This window comes from Thermobia domestica, chromosome 16, assembly GCF_964235325.1.
Source record: "Thermobia domestica chromosome 16, izTheDome1.hap1.1, whole genome shotgun sequence".
Classification (NCBI taxonomy): Eukaryota; Metazoa; Arthropoda; class Insecta; order Zygentoma; family Lepismatidae; genus Thermobia; species Thermobia domestica.
The window spans coordinates 66,650,557-66,675,559 of record NC_137469.1 but is presented as its reverse complement, the minus strand read 5'-3'; the positions used below and the strand labels follow the sequence as shown (position 1 = coordinate 66,675,559).

Below are 25,003 nucleotides of genomic sequence, written 5' to 3'. Positions count from 1 at the left end.
AAACACTCGAAAAGAAATGCAAAAACGATATTTCGGTACATCAATTATTATTTGATTTTAGAAAGGTCTATGGCTCGGTTAGAAGGGATGCATTGTACAACATTCTTACAGAATTTGGAATACCAAAAAAGCTAGTTATATTAATTAAGATATGATTAAATGAATCCCAAAGTAAAGTTCGGGTAGGAAAATTCTTGTCCACGAGCTTTCACGTCGAGAATGGTCTGAAACAAGGAGATGCGTTGTCGCCATTATTATTCAACCTTTGTTCTGGAGTACGCTACAAGCAAAATCAAAGACAGCAACCAGGGCCTAGCGTAGTGTTCACCAGGTTATGGCGTATGCTGACGACGTAATTATAATAGAGGTTAAAGGGAGAACAATAGAAAACAAGGCAGACGTCTTATTAAACGCTTGTAGGGGCATAAGCTTGGAAATAAACGTAGAGAGAATTAAATACATGGAAGTCTGCAGGGATCGTAATATATGGAAGTTTGCCGCAAATTATGGATGCATCAAAATATCAAATAATACTTTCGACAAAGTAGATACTTTCAAATATCTAGGATCGATGTTAACAGACCATAACCATATTCACGCAGAAATTAAATGCCGACTAAAAGCAGAAAATTCGTGTTACTACTCAGTTCAAAATCTTTTGTTGTCACGAATCCTGTCAAGGAATTTGAAGCTTAAAATATATAAAACGATAACATGCCTCTTGTGCTGTGTGGTTAGGAAAGATGGTCGTTTATTCTGAAGGATGACTGCAGACTGAAAGTATTTGAAAATAAAATTCTTAGACGAATATTCGGAACAAAGAGGAACCGCGAATGGAGGATGGCGGAAACTTTATAATGACGAACTGCGTAATTTATACCGTTTAACAAACAGTTACGGTCATCAAGTCTAGGAGGCTCAGGTGGGTAGATCATGTAGGTAGAATGGAAGAAAATAGGAATATTTTCACAGTTTTAACTGGAAATTCAATCGGAAAACGAGCAATAGGAAGATCTAGACAAAGATGGGAGAACAATATTAAGATAGATCTTGCAGAAATAGGAGTGTAAAGTAAAAACTGGATCCAGTTGGCTGAGGAAATAAGTCAATGGAGAGCTTTTGTGAACGGGTTCATAGGTCATAGACTTAGTTTGTTTCTTGAACTTTAATGTCCTTCATCCGTACTGAAGATATACGAGGCATAAACCTACAGTTTTAAGTAGAATCCAAATCACCGTAAAGCGTTCAAATTTCAATGCTCTCCCACCGAGAATCGAACCCGGGACTATGTGCACGCAAATAATGATGCAAGAATTGGTACAATGAAGACAATGTACGGGAACGGGAGAATCCCGAGCACATTCAAAGACATGCTATTGTTAAAAATAACCCACATAATCTATGATTAAACCAGAGACTCTTCATACTAGAGCTGACTAATGTCACTGGAAGATTGCATCTGAGTAAAGTGGAGGGAAAAAGAATCTCTCGAGGAAGTCCATGTACGGGCAATCTACATCTCATTCTAGTTCGGGCAGAAAAAGTAGAAATATCGAAAACTGTACAAATAAGAAAGTGCATATTAACTAAAACTAACTAACTAATTCTATGGCTTATGGAACCCAGAGGTTCAATGCCGCGTTCACAAAAGCTCTCCACTGACTTCTATCCTTAACCAACTGGATCCATTTCTACTTTGTATTCCTATCTCTGAGAGATCCATCTTAATATTGTCCACCCATCTGCGCCTAGGTCTTCCTAATGGTCGTATTCCGATTGGTCTTCCAGTCGAGACTTTGAAAGCGTTCCTACTTTCTTCCATTCTAGCTACATGACCTACCCATCTCAGCCTCCTAGAAAATGTTTGGTAAACCGTATAAATTATGTAGTTCCTCGTTATGAAGTTCTCGCCATTTTCCATTCCAGTTTCTCTTGGGTCCGAATATTCGTCTCAGGATCTTGTTCTCAAATACTTTCAGTCTATGTTCTTCTCTCAGAGTAAGCAACCATGTTTCGCAACCATACAGAACAACAGGCATGATTATCGTTTTATGTATTTTAAGAAAGTGCATACAACACAGCAAAATTATTCTAGCTAACTTCTGCATTGTCTTCGATTGAAAGGCACAGAAAACGTGATGAGTTGGCCACCTGCTTAATTTGAAAGCATGTTTGCGGAAACATGTAAATGCAGGCGTTACTATTACTTTAAATAATTGCTAATTCAAAGAGTACAGTATTCTTACCTGCACAGGAAGAACCTCGTAGCGTGCATCTTCAAGCGCTTTCTCTACGGCATCATTGAACGATGGGTATCGTACTCGAGGACAATCCAAGCCTGGAAACAGGTCAGCAATCAAACCTTTAAATAAAGGCACATCATCGTACACAAACTTCGGTAGATTCATGTCTCTGTGAAAAAAGAAGAAAATTAAATCAGAACGAAGCCAAAATATTAATATTTCTAAATATCTGAAATATCAGTCTTCAGATGAATACGTATCATCTATATATATAAAAGAGAACGTACAAAATTTTGTCCGCTCATCACGCTAATACGGCTGAACCAATTTCTTTCATTTTTGGGGGGTTATTAGGATTTGGACCCTAGATGGTTTTTATCATATCACTTTAATTTTTAATTACCAGTGTCTTGAGATAATTGACCATTCAAGTGTCCATAACGTACAAATCCTTTGTTATTAGTTCATCATAGGTAAAAATAAACGTATTTATATGCAACCCGCATGACCGTGTCACTCGGCGGGTTAACATAAATGACAGGCGATATACAGCGGAAAATAGCTTGAATCTTCTGTTTAAAATTTTTTAATTGATTTGCTTATTTTTACAGACACTTTTACAATATGCCAGCACCGGGATGACCGCAGCGAAGCGGGGCGGGTTAACATAAATGACAGGCGATATAATGTTAAGATTTACTGCAATCTTCTATGGTTTTTATCATATCACTTGAAAGCGAAAAAGTAAAAATTATCTAAGTAACAAAGTTTATTGCGTTCCGGGGTGACCGCAGCGAAGCGGGGTGAACGCTGCTAGTTTACAATATACACAAACCAAATGTAAATTCATTTTGTATAGCACTTACTTTAATATATCTATATACAAACAAACAAACAAAAAAAACTATCAACTATCAACTCTGTATGTTGTCTTTTCATGGCAAAACGGCTGAAACATTTGAAATTAATTTTTGAACATAATTAGCATTTGGGTTGAGCTCCAAATGCATTTTTTTACCATTAGAAGTGAATAAGCAGAGCTAACCAAATTTACACTGGTATATATTTGATCCTAGAGAACATTTATTAAAATTTGTTTTTTGATAATGCCCAAATTTAAGAGATGGACCAAGATACCCTTCCAAAATTTGAAAAGAATATATCAATGTACACATGTCTTGTAAAAGAGAATGGACCATTGCATTCAGCCACATAACATGATAAAACTTTATCAAAGAGGATAAATGAGGTCAATTACCTACTACGTGCTAAGACATATTGCTTATGTTTATATTTTTGGCATTTTTTTTTTTTTTTTTTTTACCCATAGGAGGGGATAACCAGGACCAATCAAATTTAGAGAAATGTATATTTGGGTCCTAGAGAACATTTACCTAATTTTATTTTTTAACACTTCTCAAATTTAAGGCCTTGCTTGGTTCGATCCCAGCCAGCGCCAAGTGAACTTTGTGGTCGACAAACACCGTGTGCGTGGTTTTCTCGGGGTTCTCCCATTTCCTGCCACTTTCTTCATTCCACCACTTCATTCATTTCTCATCAATCACAGTCTCCTTTAGCCTAGCCGGCATAATCGTGGGACGTAAAACTTAAAGATTTCATTTTCATTTCAAATTTAAGGGTAGGTCAATATACCCCTCCCTAATTTTGAAAGGAATGTGTCAATGTTTCCACGTCTTATGAAAGGAAATGGGCTCCTATACTCAACTATATATTACATATCGTGATAAACACTCCAAACAGCATAATAAACAAGGTCAAAAACCTCAAAATTTTAATTTTTGGGGCAATTTTATACCCATAAAAGGAAATAAGATGGACCACTCAAATTTACGAGGAATATATTTGGTTCCTAGAAAACATTTACCTTTCATTTTCTGACAATTCCTACGTAACCGTCCAAAGTACCCATGTCTTATGAAAGGAACTGGACCCCTATATTCATCCATATAGCCATAGAAGGTAATAAATCTTCATCATATAGGATAAATAGGTACAAAGCCTACGGAATTTGAATTTTTGACAAGTTTTTACCCAACAAAGGGAACGAGATAGACCACCCAAACTCACAGAGGTACATACTCCGGTGCTACACTATCGTACCAAATTTTTAAATTTGGCAATTTCCAAAATTTAAAAAAAGGGGTCCTATATACCTTTACCAAAATTTAGGGGTCAGCCAAGGTACCTCTGTCAAAATTTAGAGGAGGTGGTCTTACGTAATCCTAGGTCATTGACCCCTGGTCAAGGCACCCCAATTTTTGTTGGATGACTCGATTAGCCATACGTCCGCTCCTACTACTACTATAATCCTTCGCCAACTTGTGGAAAGTTCATTTCACTGCGTAGCTATCGTGAATGTGACACGTGGTGAGATATCGAGAATGCATCAAGATAAGTAACAAATCATTCTTCAGTATTTATCTGTTAAATTACTATTATTAAATATGTAATTAATACCTCAAGGCTCGCATCAAAACTAGATCTTCAGCATAATTAGGAGATCCACGTTTTAATTCCCCAGCCATTGTTAGCACTGATTTCTGAGCTCGCAAGCCAAAGTCATAATGGTGTTGTTTAGACAGTTGTTCCCTGGACAACTTATACAGCACAGTCATTTTCTTGGCTAGAACCTAAAAAGAAAGAAAAATAATTTATTTCGTTAGCAAACGTACACAGAAAACGGGGATGATGAAAATAACAGGTTTTAAAAAAGAATAAGATTCTTCTCTATATATAATAAATATAAAAACGTTAACACAATACTAACCTTGTGTGTTGCAGCAGTGATGAATGTTCAGTACGTTTAATTAATTATTATAAAGAAATTTTTCTTCGTATATTGGTCATCAAGAGATCCTGATACACTATGCATGTGGTCACATAATCCAAAACTAAGCGATTTATTAGTCTTACATTTATAATCCGAGCATGCATTCCTATATATCTGTGTGTTCTAAAAATAGCACCCACGGACTACATAACACCATTCTACAAGTCAAAATAAAGGAAAAATATATAGAACTATATACCCTTCGGGTTCTCGTCTGGAGATGAGAATTCCACTATGTGGCAACGGCGCAGATTTAAAAAAAAGTAGATTACCAATCCATCAAATACTTCTTTTGAGATGGAAGTTAAAGTAAACAGACGTTGATAATAGTACCAATTAGCACAATAATCGATGAAACTGGTTGATGGATTCGTAGAGCAACGCAAATGGTTTCAAGTTGACCTACGATATTGGCACATAGTGAAATTTTTGATTATTTATGGCTGCTCAAGGAGACTCCGGAGGGTATACCATTATATAACATTGTGGCTTTATTTTGACCTGTAGAATAGCGCTTAGTTGTACGTGGGCGTCATTTTAGAACATCCAACACACACACACACACACACACGCACACATACATACATACATACATACGTGCATACATACATACATACCTACATACATACATACATACATACATACGTGCATACATACATACATACATACATACATGCATGCATACATACACACATACATACATACATGCATACATGCATACATACATGCATACATGCATATATACATGCATACATGCATGCATACATACATGCATACATACATACATACATACATGCATACATGCATGCATACATACATACATACATGCATACATACATACACACATACATCATACATACATACATCATACATACATGCATACATACATACATATATACATGCATACATACATACATGCATACATACATACATACATGCATACATACATGCATACATGCATACATACATACATACATACATACATACATACATGCATACATGCATACATACATACATACATACATACATACATACATACATACATACATGAATACATACATACATACATGAATACATACATACATACATACATACATACATGCATACATACATACATGCATACATACATACAAGCATACATACATACATACATGCATACATACATGCATACATACATACATGCATACATACATACAAGCATACATACATACATACATGCATACATACATACATACATGCATACATGCATACATATATACATGCATACATACATACATGCATACATACATACATACATGCATACATACATGCATACATACATACATACATGCATACATACATGCATACATACATACATGCATACATACATACATACATGCATACATACATACATACATACATACATACATACATACATACATACATGCATACATACATACATACATGCATACATACATGCATACATACATACATACATACATACATACATGCATACATACATACATGCATACATACATACATACATACATACAAAGGACTATTCAAAATGATTTTCCCGTTTACGAATTTTAATAACTCAAGTTTCTAAAGATGCATTCATGAAAGTGATATCAAATGAAAGAGAAACTCAAAAAGTTTTTATTATCTGGCAAAGCTGATGTATTAGTTGCGTAGCTTGCCGCTAGTATAAGAGTAACACAAGATGGCAGCAAATGAAGACAGGAAAGCATTTCGTGTACTTGTAATAATCTAAAATATTATTACAATTATACATGTATTTTTCTATATCCCTGTTAAATTTTAATTAAAATTAAAATATATTTATTCCCCTTTTTAAATTCTTTCTCCGCCACTGCTTCTTTAATGACCACCTTCTCATCTCTTTAGTTTAGACATTAAAATTTCTATTTAAGTAAAATAAATGACTATAAACAAATAATATAAATCACGGGAAGGAAGGAAAATAATTTGTAAAGATAGGGACCATCTCATCCAATGAGATGCGCTAGAACGGTTTCCTGTAGTTCGCTTCCATCTCTACCTTGATTGTTATAGGTCCTATTGGCATTTTGCCTTTAAACGATTGGATGATAGTTTACAAAGACCGCTAAATCTGTGATGTTAGCGTCTTTTCTTGAAGAACCTTTGTGAGCACAGGAGGGCCAACGAATGTGAGGAAATAAATTGAATAAAAATATATATTCTTACTGCTCCATCTCAACGACTATTACAGAAGATTAACAGAGGTAGGAAACAATAATAATTAAGTGAAATTCCGACATCAAAACTTTGAAGATTTAGTAACAAACTAACAATCGAAAGTAACGACAACAATAGTCATGTGGGCAGCCATGTTTGCAGTGACTGGAATCATCCATTCTTAAATTATAAATCCAGAATTTTCAGCAGTGAAAAGAAATAGTGAAAAGTTATTGTAGGTATGTTCACCCAATAAAAGTAACATTTTGTCGTTTCTTATATAAAACGTAGTATTGTTTTTCTTTTATCATGGCAGCCCCCTGGAAATTCTGTGTCGTAAACAATAACATAATGTCAAGTTAAGTAAGGGTGGCCCACCAGGGTACAAAAATGTAGTTCTTTCGGCGAGGCATCTGCCAGAGATCCTTGACTGATCTCTGCAGATGTCTTAAACTTGTAATATGTGATTTTATAACCATTGTTATCAATATTCCCCTCCACTCGGTGTAGAAATTGACCATTGCTTTGCAAACCGAGCTATATCAAAACAAAATTTAACAATCCACAATAGGCAAGAGTTCCACCGTAGTTAAGTATCACACCGAAAATATATAATTGTTGATTTTAGTTAATGTATTGTGTGATTTAGTCGTAGTAAAGGTCAAGGTCAGGTCCATGATATGTAGTATTGATTAGAGTATTTACTTATTATTTATTTGTTTTGTTTAACCTCATTTCTTTTAAATAATTTCAAGACTAAAATAATTATGCCGCGAGTGTTTTTCGATAATTTTCGTAAATTTGATTCAGTCCATGACATCCATTTAGTGAAAATATACGTATGAAAGTGCAAATTTTATTGTCAGGTGCAAGGGATGCATTATCGTTGTCTACTGTGTCGACTAGGGTGCCATCTGTTACCCTTCGCTCAATGTTAGTGTTTTGTTTCAATAGAACCATTTTCACCAAACTCCTGCGGCGAGTTTGATAAGTAGCTACTAATATGCAGTTATACGCTTCAACAACAACAACAACAACAACAACAACAACAAAAAAGTGGTCTTGGGTTATTTTAAATATGAAGTTTTAATCTTGATATGCTGTTGGTAATTTCATGTAGAAATTTAAGCCTAATGTGTTGGGAGTGAGTATTATTCAGTTATTTCAAGCAAATCCAGTTAAAGCAAATCCAGTTATTTCAAGACTGCAGAAAAGTGAGAGCGTGTTTTCGTGTTGTAAATGTTAGCCATGTCACTTACCTGGCTAACATTTACTCACATTAAAAAAAAAAGTATAGTTTCGTGGCGGTCTATAGGTGTAAAAGTAAATAAAGTCAAAATGTGTTTGACCGTGTTGTGGCCGTAACGTAATGTAATACTAATATAAATAAATAAATATAAATATAAATGTTTTATCGACAAGTGAGAGACTCTTGGGCCCAACACCAATGATAATTTATAAGAATATTGATAAAGACCCCATGGTATTTTGAGTATAGGCCACGATTAATGGAAGTACATGTGTAATGATGAGTGCGTGTGATATTTCGGCGTCTTGCGGTAACTGTATTTGTTGCTGACAAAATTGAATAATTCGGTACGCGTTGGGAAAGGAAGCTTATTTAGTTGAATTAGGTAAGAAGTTGCAGTGAAGGAAATTTAGATTTTAGGTAGAAACCAACAGCATAATAGTGAACTTTCTTAATTGAACAACTGACAATTGTTCAGATATACTGTCAAAGTAGGTTTCATCAGTATATACACTTCATGTATATGGATTTTTTTTTTTACCCTACCACTTTCTTTAGGCACAAGTCCATGATATCATTTCACTAATGCGGATGGTCAACTAAAACTGTTTTATGAAAGTTATGGTCTTTATTCTCTGACGAACGGCAAAGAAATATTTTATCCCGAAGTCCAAACATTATTCCGAGCGGCTGACTTGCGTGGTGTGCTTCTGGCGTGCAGTAGACGTGTTGTATGTGTGTGTGTGTGTTGATTTGGGAGGATGCAAATTTTGTTGTTTTCCGCGATTTCGTTTTCGTACTTTCGGAATCTGTTAAATGCAAGGAGAAAATCGATAGAGATGATGTTCAAACTTTATTATTGACTTACCACTACCATAAGATAACACGCCGCTCCCTTTTTCCTCTTACGTTCTAGAAACGCGGCGCATGTCTGTAGCGAGCATGTCTTTGTGAGCTCATTTTGGGATTTTGGCAGTTTTCTTCAAAAAATGTCGGAATTTTGAAGTATTATTATTATTTCTTATTATTTTCTTAGATTGGAGTCAGTGCTTTACTATTTTCCTGTCTTCTACGGACATTTAAAACTACCACTTTTTTTTTTTTTTTTTTTAGAATATTCCAAAATTAAACAGGCAAACCCAACCTTCCGATGTAGTCGGCCGTAACCGATATGGACGTTTCTGGCAGATTACAGCGACTAGAGCGCGGGGAACCTAAGGGTAACGCCTAGGGTGTTTTCTCTTGGTTTTCCATGCTAGGACACAGCAATTCCAGCGGTCATGTCGGGACCTTTCAATCCGCCCGATATTTGGGGGCGGTATTCGTTCGGAGTTTATGAAATAGTTTGGATATTCAGCGAATGTTTAGATGTTTTTTTTTTTTTTTTTTTTAGTGTGGGAAACTAACAATGTCCACTTCTTACTTCTTCTTCATACCTTGAAACTTATGCATGTGTTGAGGATTAACGAGGACTACGAGTTGGGAAATTGTCTAAATTAATGCTAGCGATATTTTTGGAGTAGGGGAAAATATATTTGGCATTTAAAATAGTTGCTAAGTTTTGAAAAAAAAAAAACCGACTCGCAGTTTCGTTTACTCTCAACTAAGTAACTTTGACTGAATTTCTTTTGACTCCTGACTTTTTCTTGTTCTAAACTATCTCTTTATTTTTAATATCCCCCTATTTTCCCTAAACATGTTAATATATCTATATAAAAGTTTGAGCGTCAATTCGTAGTGGTTGTTAACTTTTTTTTTTTTTTTCTGTTTATACATTGGTTTGTATTGTACACAACATATATATTATACTCAATGATTACGTTTCGGGCCTATCTGCTACCTTCTTCGGTCGTGTGTCTGGATATGGCGAGCTGGGTTATTCTGTGGCAGATTAACATTTCAATACACTTGTTTTTTTTTTTCCTTTCCGGTTTCTTGCGATATAACTTAACTGACATCGTATTTCCTCGTCGAGCTGAGTGCAAATACCCATTCTGTGTAGGAAGAATTACAATATAAAACCTGATTTTGTTCTCTCCCCTCAAACTTGTTACAGTTGTCGATACATTTGAATGCATTTAGAGAAAATTATTGTTCTTACAAATACTATGCTTTTTTTTTTCTTTTACTCATATACCTAATTTTGAAGTAGCCTTGTTTTAATAATTTTGTTCACCCAAAGTCATTTTGTAACATATATAATGAAGTAAAGCTTCCTAGCGCCACAGAGCATTCTATATAAATATGTTGTACGCAATGGAAAGGGGGTTGAAAATAAAATTGAATTGTGATGCATATATTATATGATTACAGGGAATTGTAACGTTAAGATGAAACATATATAATTAATCATTACGAAATATTTGAAATAAGTAAAGAAATGTAAAGTTAACCCTGTATTTACCGATTCTACATGATTTTTGTCGAGTCTCGACCTACCAGTACATTGTTCGAATTGCCATCTGGGGTGCTAGCCATATTTTGTTTGACCTTTTTTTTTTAATATATATTTGCTGATTTTAATACAATTCATAGTACGATATTTGTGTATACGTATCATTCAATACTGTTAAAATTTTGTAAATTGGGTGAAGAGATATAGTTATGCATCAACTTCTCAGTGAAATAGTGATTTCAAAAATCAGTGATGGCAAGTAATATAGTAACAGTATAAACCAAGCACTCAGGAATACCAAATTATAATTTTTTTTTTCAACTTAGTGAAATCAAAGTTAAGAAGCTGTCCCAAATATATATGTATCTAAGAAGTTTTTGCGATCGTTATGTTAAGTGGAAGCAGTAAAATATTAGACTACAATCCATCATTTAAAATTCCTCATAATGACTAATTATGCTATTCCCGGATGAGACTTATGATTTCTGTGTGGAAATCAAATTTTCTTCAGGTATGATACGTATAAGTAAACCGATAAGGTTCCTTCAAGCAGATCAGTTGAAGCGCTGATCAGAAGCAGGGAAATATATATATATATACAATTACGAAAGTGTGCTGTGTACTCTTAGTGAAATTTTGAACTACAATCTAATCGACATAGGACCCGATATAGATTTTTTATCCAACGATTTAAGTTTTAAGTGGATGTGAGCGAAGAGACTCAACGTTCTAATTACTTCTAACCTCTTCAAGAATTTTGTTTTATTATTTTTCGTTACTTTGCTAACTTGAAACCCTTTCAAATATCTTAAAGGAAGTGGTTCACTATTGGACGTTTTATTATCAACTATTCTTCGTATAGTATCAATCGTAATGCCACACTGATAGTGAAGCTAAAAAACAGATTTTGTTTCTTTTTCTAGACATGCTTATTAAATTTCACATATGCAAACGCTATGCAACTTCTAAAATGTGTAATATATCTATTTATATTAATTTCACTTATGTTTTAATAATTTGGTTACCGATGTGTTGGATACTTTAATAATCTCAAATGTAATACCGATTTCTTAAAACTTATTAGTTAAATCTGTTTTGCGAATGATAAAATTATAAAATCTTGCTTTCGAATTTTATTATATTCTGTTATACATTTTTTTCTTTTCTTCCAATCTTTTTCTGTATGTTAAAATGAATATTTCGTTTATTAAAATGTTTTGTGGAATTGAATTATTTGATTTAACATGTATTAGTAGTGAGTAGTACCTGACTTTTGACTTTAGTGTTTAGTATAATTTAGGAATATGTAATAAGATAGTTTTGGTGTGATACTAGTAATCTATGATAAGTCAACAGAATTACTTTAAACTTGGAAATCCATAAATATCAACGTTTAACAGAGTTACCATCAAAAGCCTAATGAATAAAACATGAGGTGGTGCATCATCATGATAGAAGAATATAATGAATACGGTAATTTAAGTTAACGGTACCATTTAATTAGAAAGTCACTCTGAAATACGATTAGTACATTCATATCAATTCGCAGCTTACCAAGGAGGGTTTCGGTTCATATTCAATTATTCGGCGTAATTGAATATGAATCGGCCTAGTTCCAATTTACTGTTAACTTCGAATTTCTGATACTACAAGCAAACAATAGCATGGAATTACCTTAGAAAAGGTAATTTCGTGTCATTCTTTTTAAATTGAAAACCACTCGTCCTCATCCTCCGTTCTGGACACGGTCATATAACTAAAAGAAAATAAAATATAATTTCGGAAGTCCATTGCCTTTTAAAACTTTAATACCTTCATAAATCATTTAAATCCGTTAGGCTTATTACAATTGCCTTGGCGACCAACAAAACAAATTATAACCAGAATGTAGGAGGAGTGACGTAGTTGGGGGTTTCAATTTTTGGCGCCCAAGTGACAGGACAAGTGTCACCATAGTAACCAAGTTACTAAAAACACTACGGCAGTTTTCGGATAAGTCAGTGACTAGACAATGTATTTCAACTTTTGGCTTCTGTGTCTAAAGATTCGTAGCTATAGTGATGAAAATATCATTGAGCACGTATTATCTGCTTACATCAGAATTGTTCATGATTTGAAAGCAAACCTTCAAGTTGATAGAACCGCTAGCAACACCTCATTGTTTTGTTTTAAGGGTGGTTAATAAGCAACAATAATTTAAAAGTGGAGGAAGTAAAAGTAAGTAAATAACGCCGAAGAACTATATTTAACCCGAAGGGCCTATGCAAAGAATTAATTTATATTTGGAGTGTATATTTTGTGTTTATTTGTAAGTTATTTTCTATGTGTGTAAATGTTTAACGATAACATGGCAAATTCGAATAATATAGTGGGGGGTGGAGACTCCTCGAATACTTTGTGTTGCCAGTGCAACCAAACATATGAAGAACCCCAAAGGAAAGTAGAATGTACCAAATGTCCCAATTGGTACCACTTCCAATGTTTACAGTACTCTGATACGGAGGAAAGGGAGGAACAATTGGCAAAAGATTCCAACTGGACATGTCCCAAATGTAGGGAAAAGCTCCCTGATCATAGCTCAGAATTAATGAAAACGTCTGAACAAGTAGACGCAGACTTTGAATTGGGTAAAGTAACTGCCGAATCTACTCGAAATGAGGTAGAGCTGGTAAACGGTAAAGACGGAAATGGGAATTCAGAAGACGGTGACGCCGTCGGAAATTCAAGCCAGTCACCTGTCGACATGCAAACGATGTTGGCAGCGATAAATGAAATGCTAAAATCCGAAATGAATAAGATGAATAAGGAAATGAAGAAAGGGTTCGATGAAAATAAGGTAGAAATGATGGATTTGAGAAAAGAATTGGGTAATTCGGTGAACCGATTGACTGAGGACATGAGAAACATGAAATTGGAAATACAGGGTGAACTTAGGAGCGAGGTAAAAAGACTAGATAGTGTAATCCTGGAAGTTGAAAATGAAACTTCCCAATTGGAAAAACGTGTACGAGATGTAGAAGTAGTTTCACACTCGGTCCCAGGTAAGATTCAAAAATTAGATTCGCAGGTAAATTTGAACAAAGAGGCTCTTACAGAATTGAAAGTAAAAATGGACTCTGTAAGTGAGATCAACGAGAAAATACGGAGTCAGTTGACCGTGCTGCAGAATAAGTGCGATGAACAGTCGATCAGTAATATCAGTAGGCCACTAGACCCAGAGCCTACTGTAGGAACGGACACTTTCGTTAAACAAGTTCCTGAACCGGCTTGTCCGCGTATTCCTTTGAGCACTATTTTGGAAGAGTCTACTTCCGAAGGAACTATCAAATTACCAATGCCAGTGGTAAGCTCTTCCATAACGAATACAGTTGTAAATACACTTCCACAGTTTAGTACTGTAACCAGCACAGTACCCAGTTTAAATATTCCTCATTCGTCTCCATTTAAGTTGAATTTGCCGCTGAGTGGTCTGGCTCCCTCATGGTCCGGAGGTTCGGCCGTGGGTGGTGTCGGATCGGATCGCGGGGCGTATCCTTCTGGGGTTGGCTGTGTTGTTTCTGCCGGGTATCCCTGGACGAGCGGTATTAGTACTACTCGTTCGGCTCAGTATCCTATTCCAACGCCTATATTCAATAATTACACGTCAGTACCGAATGTGCATGCACCCATGCAAACGTACATGAGTACTAAAGTAAAAATGGGAGACATTGATCGATTTCCTAAGTTCGATGGCAACACTTCATCTGGTATTCCAAAAACTTTTCTAAAACGGTTGCAACAGTGTATGGATATGTATCCGTTCACTGATTACGAGAAATTACAAACTGCGGAGCGTTGTCTATCGTCGTATGCGGCTGCATGGATGCAGGCAAATCGACACAGAATGCGAACGTACTCTGATTTTCTGGTGCTGTTTAAAGAGACTTATTGCAATGACCAGATTGAACGCGCACAGAAGAAAGCGTTGCAATCTACACGATACGATAAAACAAAGTATGCGTCGTTGCTCGATTTCTCCTGGAATATTATAGAACGCTATTATAGTATCACTAATGAACCAAGCAATGCCGAAATTATTGACATTGTAATTGGGTGTCTTCCGCCCGAAGAATCCAGAGCCATTGCAGCTCATTTATGCCAGGACGTGAATGAACTCGTCGCACGAATCGGTGCGTTGTCCGGAGCGTCGCGATATGGACACGATGCTCGACCTCCCCCAAGGAAGTACTTTGCCAGGCACGTGAAAGCGAACAATCCTGTACAAACACACGTTAACACGAGCTGCCAGACTGACTTTTTGAGTTACACTCAGACAGGTTATAGATATCCTCGCGTGTTTGAGTCGGGACACCAGAATGGTGGACCGAGATGGTTTAACAGATATAGATCAATTTCTCATCAGCCGTATCACAGGCCAAATTCTAATCAAAATGTTAATAACAGTGAGTATCGTGGAGCTGTTAACAGACGCGGTAATAGTAGACGTGGTAGAGGTGGATACACTAATACCATAGATCATAGGAACAACACTAGTAACAGTAATGCCCATGGTCGTCCAGAGAATGAGTTGCGAATAGTGACCCGCGATAATGACCAAGAGACAAGGGTCAAGACGTCAAACTAAAGCCGCAACCATCTTGTAAAATGGGGGAAGGTAGTTGCGGAGATTCAGTAGACCCCATTCAAAATTCCGAAATAGTCAAAATCCAAATGTCTAACAATAATTTAGACTTAGAACCAGACATAGATTTATTTCTGAAATTTGACATTAAATTTGTAGTAGAAGAAGAATCAAATGACTCTGAAGAAAACCGCTATTTTTCCACGACCCCTGTAGTAAAAGGAACCATTGGAGGCTTACAATTAACTGCTACAATAGACACAGGAGCTGATCTCTGTTTAATGGATTGGGGAGTTTGGAAACAGTTGAAACAGCGTTTTCCGTCAGCGAAACTACGTCCGTACACTGTGTTGACTTTAGGTGCTTTCGCTGGCAAGGAAAAGTTCGCTGTTCAGGGAGTCCAGGTCTTTAACTTAAATATCCAAAATCATATTTTCGAAACTGCAATATTTGTCATTAAATATCTGAGAACAGATTTAATTCTAGGCTGTTCATTCCTAGATAGATATTCGGGAATAGTAGATAGAGAAAAGAAAGAATTACGTTTAAAGGATAGTTGTGGGAAAGTAGTGGTAGTTTCTACTGATCAACCTAATATAATGTTAGTTAAAATTCCACAGGACGAGATTGCAGTCAGTATATCAGGGAGGCCTGTGGAGGACCGGTCTTCCCTTGATCCCATTATTTATTGTCAAGCTGCTCATGCCGTAACTCCTTCGACTAGGGAGGTAGTTCAACAGACTGGTGTCATAGAGCCAGCCCTGGATTCGGACTGCAATGTGTCGGAAACAGACATAGAACAGTACATAGGAACACGAGGGGATTTACCGGATCACATTCGCGAAGGTCTTCGCAAACTACTATTACAGTTCCGTGGGTTATTTTCTGAATATCCTCGCAGAGTTAACGCTCCACCGTACAAACTACAGTTAGTTGATAGCGAACCAGTTGTAGGTCCATATTATCCGGTGCCACAAGCACTCCAGGCTGAATTCGAAGCAGAGCTGAATAAATGGTTGCGTTTGGGGATTGCCAGGGAACAAATGTCACCTTATCTCAATCCAATCCATGTGGTAAGAAAAGCTTCAGGAGGTATTCGTCCGGTGCTGGATTTAAGAGCAACTAATGCCAAAATTATTACTCCTAGGGTTCAAGTTGAGCCGATAAACGAGCTTTTGAGCCGGATTTCGCAGTCAAAATGGTTTTCTACCTTCGACGCATCCAGTGCGTATTACGGAATCAGTTTGCACAAGGATTCGTACCCGTGCACGAGTTTTATTTATAAGGGAAGGCAATTTGTTTTGACGACTCTCCCTCAAGGTCTCAAAGCGTCACCAGCTATATTTCAACATGTCATGAACCAGTTTTTCAATGACGAAACTAGGCCCTATACTGTTTTATATCTCGATGACGTTTTGATAAAGTCATCCTCTCAAGAAGAACACTTGTATCATCTTGAGAAAACTTTCAACACCTTCAAAAATGCAAACTTTTCCTTGAATTTCAATAAATGTAAATTCTTCGTTACCGAAGTCCGTTTTTTAGGCCATATAGTAAGTGGGAGCACAGTGAAAGCCGACCCTCGTCACAATGAACCAATCCGTTGCTTTCCCGTTCCAAAAACAAGACGCATGCTACGTCAATACTTAGGGCTTGTGAACTGGAGGAAAAAGTTCTTCCAAAACTTTTCTGGTCTTACTAAGAAATTATTTAATTTATTAAAGAAGGATCAAAAGTTTGTTTTCGATGCTGAAACTTTGGAAGCATTTTACAAAACTCGAGAGATACTTAGCAATCCACCGGCTCTAAGCCAACCAGATTTTTCTCTCCCATTTCATATACAAAGTGATGCTTGTCTCGAAAATTTGGCCGGACTATTAGCGCAATACTTACCTGGAGAGAGCGATCCTCGAGTCAGGATACGCGAGCCGGAGAGTGAAACCACACGAATTATCTCTGTCGATTTTCCAACTTGAACTTCTAGCTGTGCTCTTCTTGTGTGAGCATTTTGAGCAGTACATTATGGGGAGAACCACATACGTGCACACAGATAATGCAGCTGTAAACCATGCATTTACTTTGAAAGGGTTGGAACCACGAACCACCCGAATTTTGCTCAAACTTCAAAAATTTGATCTGGTTTTCGAACACTGCCCAGGGGACAAGAATTTTGTAGCTGATACTTTGAGCCGTAACCCTCCAGAAGTAACATCCGAACCTGAAACGCATTATGTAAATTATCTGTCAAAAACGGAATGTTCAAACATAAATATAATTGACATTAGAAACAATCAGAAACGGGATGAATATTGTAAGAAGCTAAGACAACAATACGAAAATAATACGAATCTAGACCGAATTACTGTACACGATGATCTATTATATATAAAACCGGTTAAATCCTATAAATGGCTTTTGGTAATACCTCAACAACATGTAGACATCATTGTAAAAATAATACATGATGTGGGTCACTTCGGAATTCAAAAGTGTTTTCAATTCAGCAGATCCCTGTTCTATTGGCGAAAACAGAAAACCAGTATCAAACAATATATTAATAATTGTGTACAATGTGCAAGAACAAAATTTGCAACTCGTACAATAGTAAAACAAACCTGTCATATTGAAGCTAGCTTTGCACATGAAAAGTTGGGCATTGACGGTGTTGGTAAACTTCCAACTAGCCAGGGATTTCGGTACATTTTGTCAATAATAGACATTTATTCTCGATTTGTTAGTTTTCTTCCACTCCGAAATGCTCACGCAAAAGAGATAACTACTGTATTAGAACGTAGATATTTTCACTTAGTGCCTCATCCACAAGAATTCATCTCGGACAGAGGAGCACAGTTTATGTCTAAGCTGTGGAAAAATTACTGTGATAAACATAATATTATTCATAGACGTACTTCGAGTTACTCGCCTAACTCGAACGGCGTTACGGAACGCAGTCATAAAGAGCTCAACCGTTTGATCCGTTTGTGGTGTCATGATGATCAAACAAATTGGAGCAGGCATTTGGTGAAAATCCAAAATCTTTTAAATCATTCATATTGTAGTGCAATACAATGTGCTCCAGCCGAACGCTTTCTCAGTTTTTCTGCTGTGGATGCGTTCCGCAGGGCGTTTCCCTGGCCGAAAGACCTAGAATCCATCGAAAATAGTCGAAAGTTAATTCTGGTATCTAGTGATACAAATAAGAGTAACAATGAAATTTGCACTGGATTCACGTTAAAAGAAAAACAATTAGTCATGCTAAAAACTCACCCATTGTCATCTGTCATAAAACATGAAGCTGCTAAATGGATGTTAGTATATACCGGCCCATACTTAGTCCACAAAATACTGAAAAATTGCGCTGTTCTACATAAACTCAAAGGAGTAAGTATCGGCACTCATAATTTCCACAATTTAAAATTATTCAATTGCACACAAGAGAAATATGAACAATTGTTGAAAGACTACTCTAATTAATGCTATCATAAGACCACTGACCTACCTGTACTAAGTAGTAATTTAGTATGCTTCACATTATCTTAATTTGCGATCATAGTTATTTCCCTATTAGAGCTAAAAAAATCATGGTTAAATTTAGAAAAATTTGCTTTTTATCAAAATCAAATTTTTCTCGCGTCGAGGTGGAGAAATTGTAATAATCTAAAATATTATTACAATTATACATGTATTTTTATATATCCCTGTTAAATTTTAATTAAAATTAAAATATATTTATTCCCCTTTTTAAATTCTTTCTCCGCCACTGCTTCTTTAATGACCACCATCTCATCTCTTTAGTTTAGACATTAAAATTTCTATTTAAGTAAAATAAATGACTATAAACAAATAATATAAATCACGGGAAGGAAGGAAAATAATTTGTAAAGATAGGGACCATCTCATCCAATGAGATGCGCTAGAACGGTTTCCTGTAGTTCGCTTCCATCTCTACCTTGATTGTTATAGGTCCTATTGGCATTTTGCCTTTAAACGATTGGATGATAGTTTACAAAGACCGCTAAATCTGTGATGTTAGCGTCTTTTCTTGAAGAACCTTTGTGAGCACAGGAGGGCCAACGAATGTGAGGAAATAAATTGAATAAAAATATATATTCTTACTGCTCCATCTCAACGACTATTACAGAAGATTAACAGAGGTAGGAAACAATAATAATTAAGTGAAATTCCGACATCAAAACTTTGAAGATTTAGTAACAAACTAACAATCGAAAGTAACGACAACAATAGTCATGTGGGCAGCCATGTTTGCAGTGACTGGAATCATCCATTCTTAAATTATAAATCCAGAATTTTCAGCAGTGAAAAGAAATAGTGAAAAGTTATTGTAGGTATGTTCACCCAATAAAAGTAACATTTTGTCGTTTCTTATATAAAACGTAGTATTGTTTTTCTTTTATCATGGCAGCCCCCTGGAAATTCTGTGTCGTAAACAATAACATAATGTCAAGTTAAGTAAGGGTGGCCCACCAGGGTACAAAAATGTAGTTCTTTCGGCGAGGCATCTGCCAGAGATCCTTGACTGATCTCTGCAGATGTCTTAAACTTGTAATATGTGATTTTATAACCATTGTTATCAATATTCCCCTCCACTCGGTGTAGAAATTGACCATTGCTTTGCAAACCGAGCTATATCAAAACAAAATTTAACAATCCACAATAGGCAAGAGTTCCACCGTAGTTAAGTATCACACCGAAAATATATAATTGTTGATTTTAGTTAATGTATTGTGTGATTTAGTCGTAGTAAAGGTCAAGGTCAGGTCCATGATATGTAGTATTGATTAGAGTATTTACTTATTATTTATTTGTTTTGTTTAACCTCATTTCTTTTAAATAATTTCAAGACTAAAATAATTATGCCGCGAGTGTTTTTCGATAATTTTCGTAAATTTGATTCAGTCCATGACATCCATTTAGTGAAAATATACGTATGAAAGTGCAAATTTTATTGTCAGGTGCAAGGGATGCATTATCGTTGTCTACTGTGTCGACTAGGGTGCCATCTGTTACCCTTCGCTCAATGTTAGTGTTTTGTTTCAATAGAACCATTTTCACCAAACTCCTGCGGCGAGTTTGATAAGTAGCTACTAATATGCAGTTATACGCTTCAACAACAACAACAACAACAACAACAACAACAAAAAAGTGGTCTTGGGTTATTTTAAATATGAAGTTTTAATCTTGATATGCTGTTGGTAATTTCATGTAGAAATTTAAGCCTAATGTGTTGGGAGTGAGTATTATTCAGTTATTTCAAGCAAATCCAGTTAAAGCAAATCCAGTTATTTCAAGACTGCAGAAAAGTGAGAGCGTGTTTTCGTGTTGTAAATGTTAGCCATGTCACTTACCTGGCTAACATTTACTCACATTAAAAAAAAAAGTATAGTTTCGTGGCGGTCTATAGGTGTAAAAGTAAATAAAGTCAAAATGTGTTTGACCGTGTTGTGGCCGTAACGTAATGTAATACTAATATAAATAAATAAATATAAATATAAATGTTTTATCGACAAGTGAGAGACTCTTGGGCCCAACACCAATGATAATTTATAAGAATATTGATAAAGACCCCATGGTATTTTGAGTATAGGCCACGATTAATGGAAGTACATGTGTAATGATGAGTGCGTGTGATATTTCGGCGTCTTGCGGTAACTGTATTTGTTGCTGACAAAATTGAATAATTCGGTACGCGTTGGGAAAGGAAGCTTATTTAGTTGAATTAGGTAAGAAGTTGCAGTGAAGGAAATTTAGATTTTAGGTAGAAACCAACAGCATAATAGTGAACTTTCTTAATTGAACAACTGACAATTGTTCAGATATACTGTCAAAGTAGGTTTCATCAGTATATACACTTCATGTATATGGATTTTTTTTTTACCCTACCACTTTCTTTAGGCACAAGTCCATGATATCATTTCACTAATGCGGATGGTCAACTAAAACTGTTTTATGAAAGTTATGGTCTTTATTCTCTGACGAACGGCAAAGAAATATTTTATCCCGAAGTCCAAACATTATTCCGAGCGGCTGACTTGCGTGGTGTGCTTCTGGCGTGCAGTAGACGTGTTGTATGTGTGTGTGTGTGTTGATTTGGGAGGATGCAAATTTTGTTGTTTTCCGCGATTTCGTTTTCGTACTTTCGGAATCTGTTAAATGCAAGGAGAAAATCGATAGAGATGATGTTCAAACTTTATTATTGACTTACCACTACCATAAGATAACACGCCGCTCCCTTTTTCCTCTTACGTTCTAGAAACGCGGCGCATGTCTGTAGCGAGCATGTCTTTGTGAGCTCATTTTGGGATTTTGGCAGTTTTCTTCAAAAAATGTCGGAATTTTGAAGTATTATTATTATTTCTTATTATTTTCTTAGATTGGAGTCAGTGCTTTACTATTTTCCTGTCTTCTACGGACATTTAAAACTACCACTTTTTTTTTTTTTTTTTAGAATATTCCAAAATTAAACAGGCAAACCCAACCTTCCGATGTAGTCGGCCGTAACCGATATGGACGTTTCTGGCAGATTACAGCGACTAGAGCGCGGGGAACCTAAGGGTAACGCCTAGGGTGTTTTCTCTTGGTTTTCCATGCTAGGACACAGCAATTCCAGCGGTCATGTCGGGACCTTTCAATCCGCCCGATATTTGGGGGCGGTATTCGTTCGGAGTTTATGAAATAGTTTGGATATTCAGCGAATGTTTAGATGTTTTTTTTTTTTTTTTTTAGTGTGGGAAACTAACAATGTCCACTTCTTACTTCTTCTTCATACCTTGAAACTTATGCATGTGTTGAGGATTAACGAGGACTACGAGTTGGGAAATTGTCTAAATTAATGCTAGCGATATTTTTGGAGTAGGGGAAAATATATTTGGCATTTAAAATAGTTGCTAAGTTTTGAAAAAAAAAAAACCGACTCGCAGTTTCGTTTACTCTCAACTAAGTAACTTTGACTGAATTTCTTTTGACTCCTGACTTTTTCTTGTTCTAAACTATCTCTTTATTTTTAATATCCCCCTATTTTCCCTAAACATGTTAATATATCTATATAAAAGTTTGAGCGTCAATTCGTAGTGGTTGTTAACTTTTTTTTTTTTTTTTTTCTGTTTATACATTGGTTTGTATTGTACACAACATATATATTATACTCAATGATTACGTTTCGGGCCTATCTGCTACCTTCTTCGGTCGTGTGTCTGGATATGGCGAGCTGGGTTATTCTGTGGCAGATTAACATTTCAATACACTTGTTTTTTTTTTCCTTTCCGGTTTCTTGCGATATAACTTAACTGACATCGTATTTCCTCGTCGAGCTGAGTGCAAATACCCATTCTGTGTAGGAAGAATTACAATATAAAACCTGATTTTGTTCTCTCCCCTCAAACTTGTTACAGTTGTCGATACATTTGAATGCATTTAGAGAAAATTATTGTTCTTACAAATACTATGCTTTTTTTTTTCTTTTACTCATATACCTAATTTTGAAGTAGCCTTGTTTTAATAATTTTGTTCACCCAAAGTCATTTTGTAACATATATAATGAAGTAAAGCTTCCTAGCGCCACAGAGCATTCTATATAAATATGTTGTACGCAATGGAAAGGGGGTTGAAAATAAAATTGAATTGTGATGCATATATTATATGATTACAGGGAATTGTAACGTTAAGATGAAACATATATAATTAATCATTACGAAATGTTTGAAATAAGTAAAGAAATGTAAAGTTAACCCTGTATTTACCGATTCTACATGATTTTTGTCGAGTCTCGACCTACCAGTACATTGTTCGAATTGCCATCTGGGGTGCTAGCCATATTTTGTTTGACCTTTTTTTTTTTAATATATATTTGCTGATTTTAATACAATTCATAGTACGATATTTGTGTATACGTATCATTCAATACTGTTAAAATTTTGTAAATTGGGTGAAGAGATATAGTTATGCATCAACTTCTCAGTGAAATAGTGATTTCAAAAATCAGTGATGGCAAGTAATATAGTAACAGTATAAACCAAGCACTCAGGAATACCAAATTATAATTTTTTTTTTCAACTTAGTGAAATCAAAGTTAAGAAGCTGTCCCAAATATATATGTATCTAAGAAGTTTTTGCGATCGTTATGTTAAGTGGAAGCAGTAAAATATTAGACTACAATCCATCATTTAAAATTCCTCATAATGACTAATTATGCTATTCCCGGATGAGACTTATGATTTCTGTGTGGAAATCAAATTTTCTTCAGGTATGATACGTATAAGTAAACCGATAAGGTTCCTTCAAGCAGATCAGTTGAAGCGCTGATCAGAAGCAGGGAAATATATATATATATACAATTACGAAAGTGTGCTGTGTACTCTTAGTGAAATTTTGAACTACAATCTAATCGACATAGGACCCGATATAGATTTTTTATCCAACGATTTAAGTTTTAAGTGGATGTGAGCGAAGAGACTCAACGTTCTAATTACTTCTAACCTCTTCAAGAATTTTGTTTTATTATTTTTCGTTACTTTGCTAACTTGAAACCCTTTCAAATATCTTAAAGGAAGTGGTTCACTATTGGACGTTTTATTATCAACTATTCTTCGTATAGTATCAATCGTAATGCCACACTGATAGTGAAGCTAAAAAACAGATTTTGTTTCTTTTTCTAGACATGCTTATTAAATTTCACATATGCAAACGCTATGCAACTTCTAAAATGTGTAATATATCTATTTATATTAATTTCACTTATGTTTTAATAATTTGGTTACCGATGTGTTGGATACTTTAATAATCTCAAATGTAATACCGATTTCTTAAAACTTATTAGTTAAATCTGTTTTGCGAATGATAAAATTATAAAATCTTGCTTTCGAATTTTATTATATTCTGTTATACATTTTTTTTCTTTTCTTCCAATCTTTTTCTGTATGTTAAAATGAATATTTCGTTTATTAAAATGTTTTGTGGAATTGAATTATTTGATTCAACATGTATTAGTAGTGAGTAGTACCTGACTTTTGACTTTAGTGTTTAGTATAATTTAGGAATATGTAATAAGATAGTTTTGGTGTGATACTAGTAATCTATGATAAGTCAACAGAATTACTTTAAACTTGGAAATCCATAAATATCAACGTTTAACAGAGTTACCATCAAAAGCCTAATGAATAAAACATGAGGTGGTGCATCATCATGATAGAAGAATATAATGAATACGGTAATTTAAGTTAACGGTACCATTTAATTAGAAAGTCACTCTGAAATACGATTAGTACATTCATATCAATTCGCAGCTTACCAAGGAGGGTTTCGGTTCATATTCAATTATTCGGCGTAATTGAATATGAATCGGCCTAGTTCCAATTTACTGTTAACTTCGAATTTCTGATACTACAAGCAAACAATAGCATGGAATTACCTTAGAAAAGGTAATTTCGTG

General features: G+C 35.4%; 1 protein-coding gene across 5 annotated transcripts in view; it reads right to left on the bottom strand.

Annotated features, from left to right (window-relative positions):
• The window catches only part of Dhc98D (Dynein heavy chain at 89D), a 608,487-nt gene that overhangs the window by 321,518 nt on the left and 261,966 nt on the right, over positions 1-25,003 (bottom strand). For all 5 annotated transcript variants that reach the window (XM_081742517.1, XM_081742516.1, XM_081742518.1 and 2 more), the window contains exons 38-39: positions 4,722-4,894; positions 2,247-2,412 (exon numbers count right to left, since the gene is read on the bottom strand). In XM_081742517.1, the coding sequence (XP_081598643.1) occupies positions 2,247-2,412; positions 4,722-4,894 (339 nt within the window). The remainder of the gene's footprint in view (positions 1-2,246; positions 2,413-4,721; positions 4,895-25,003) is intronic.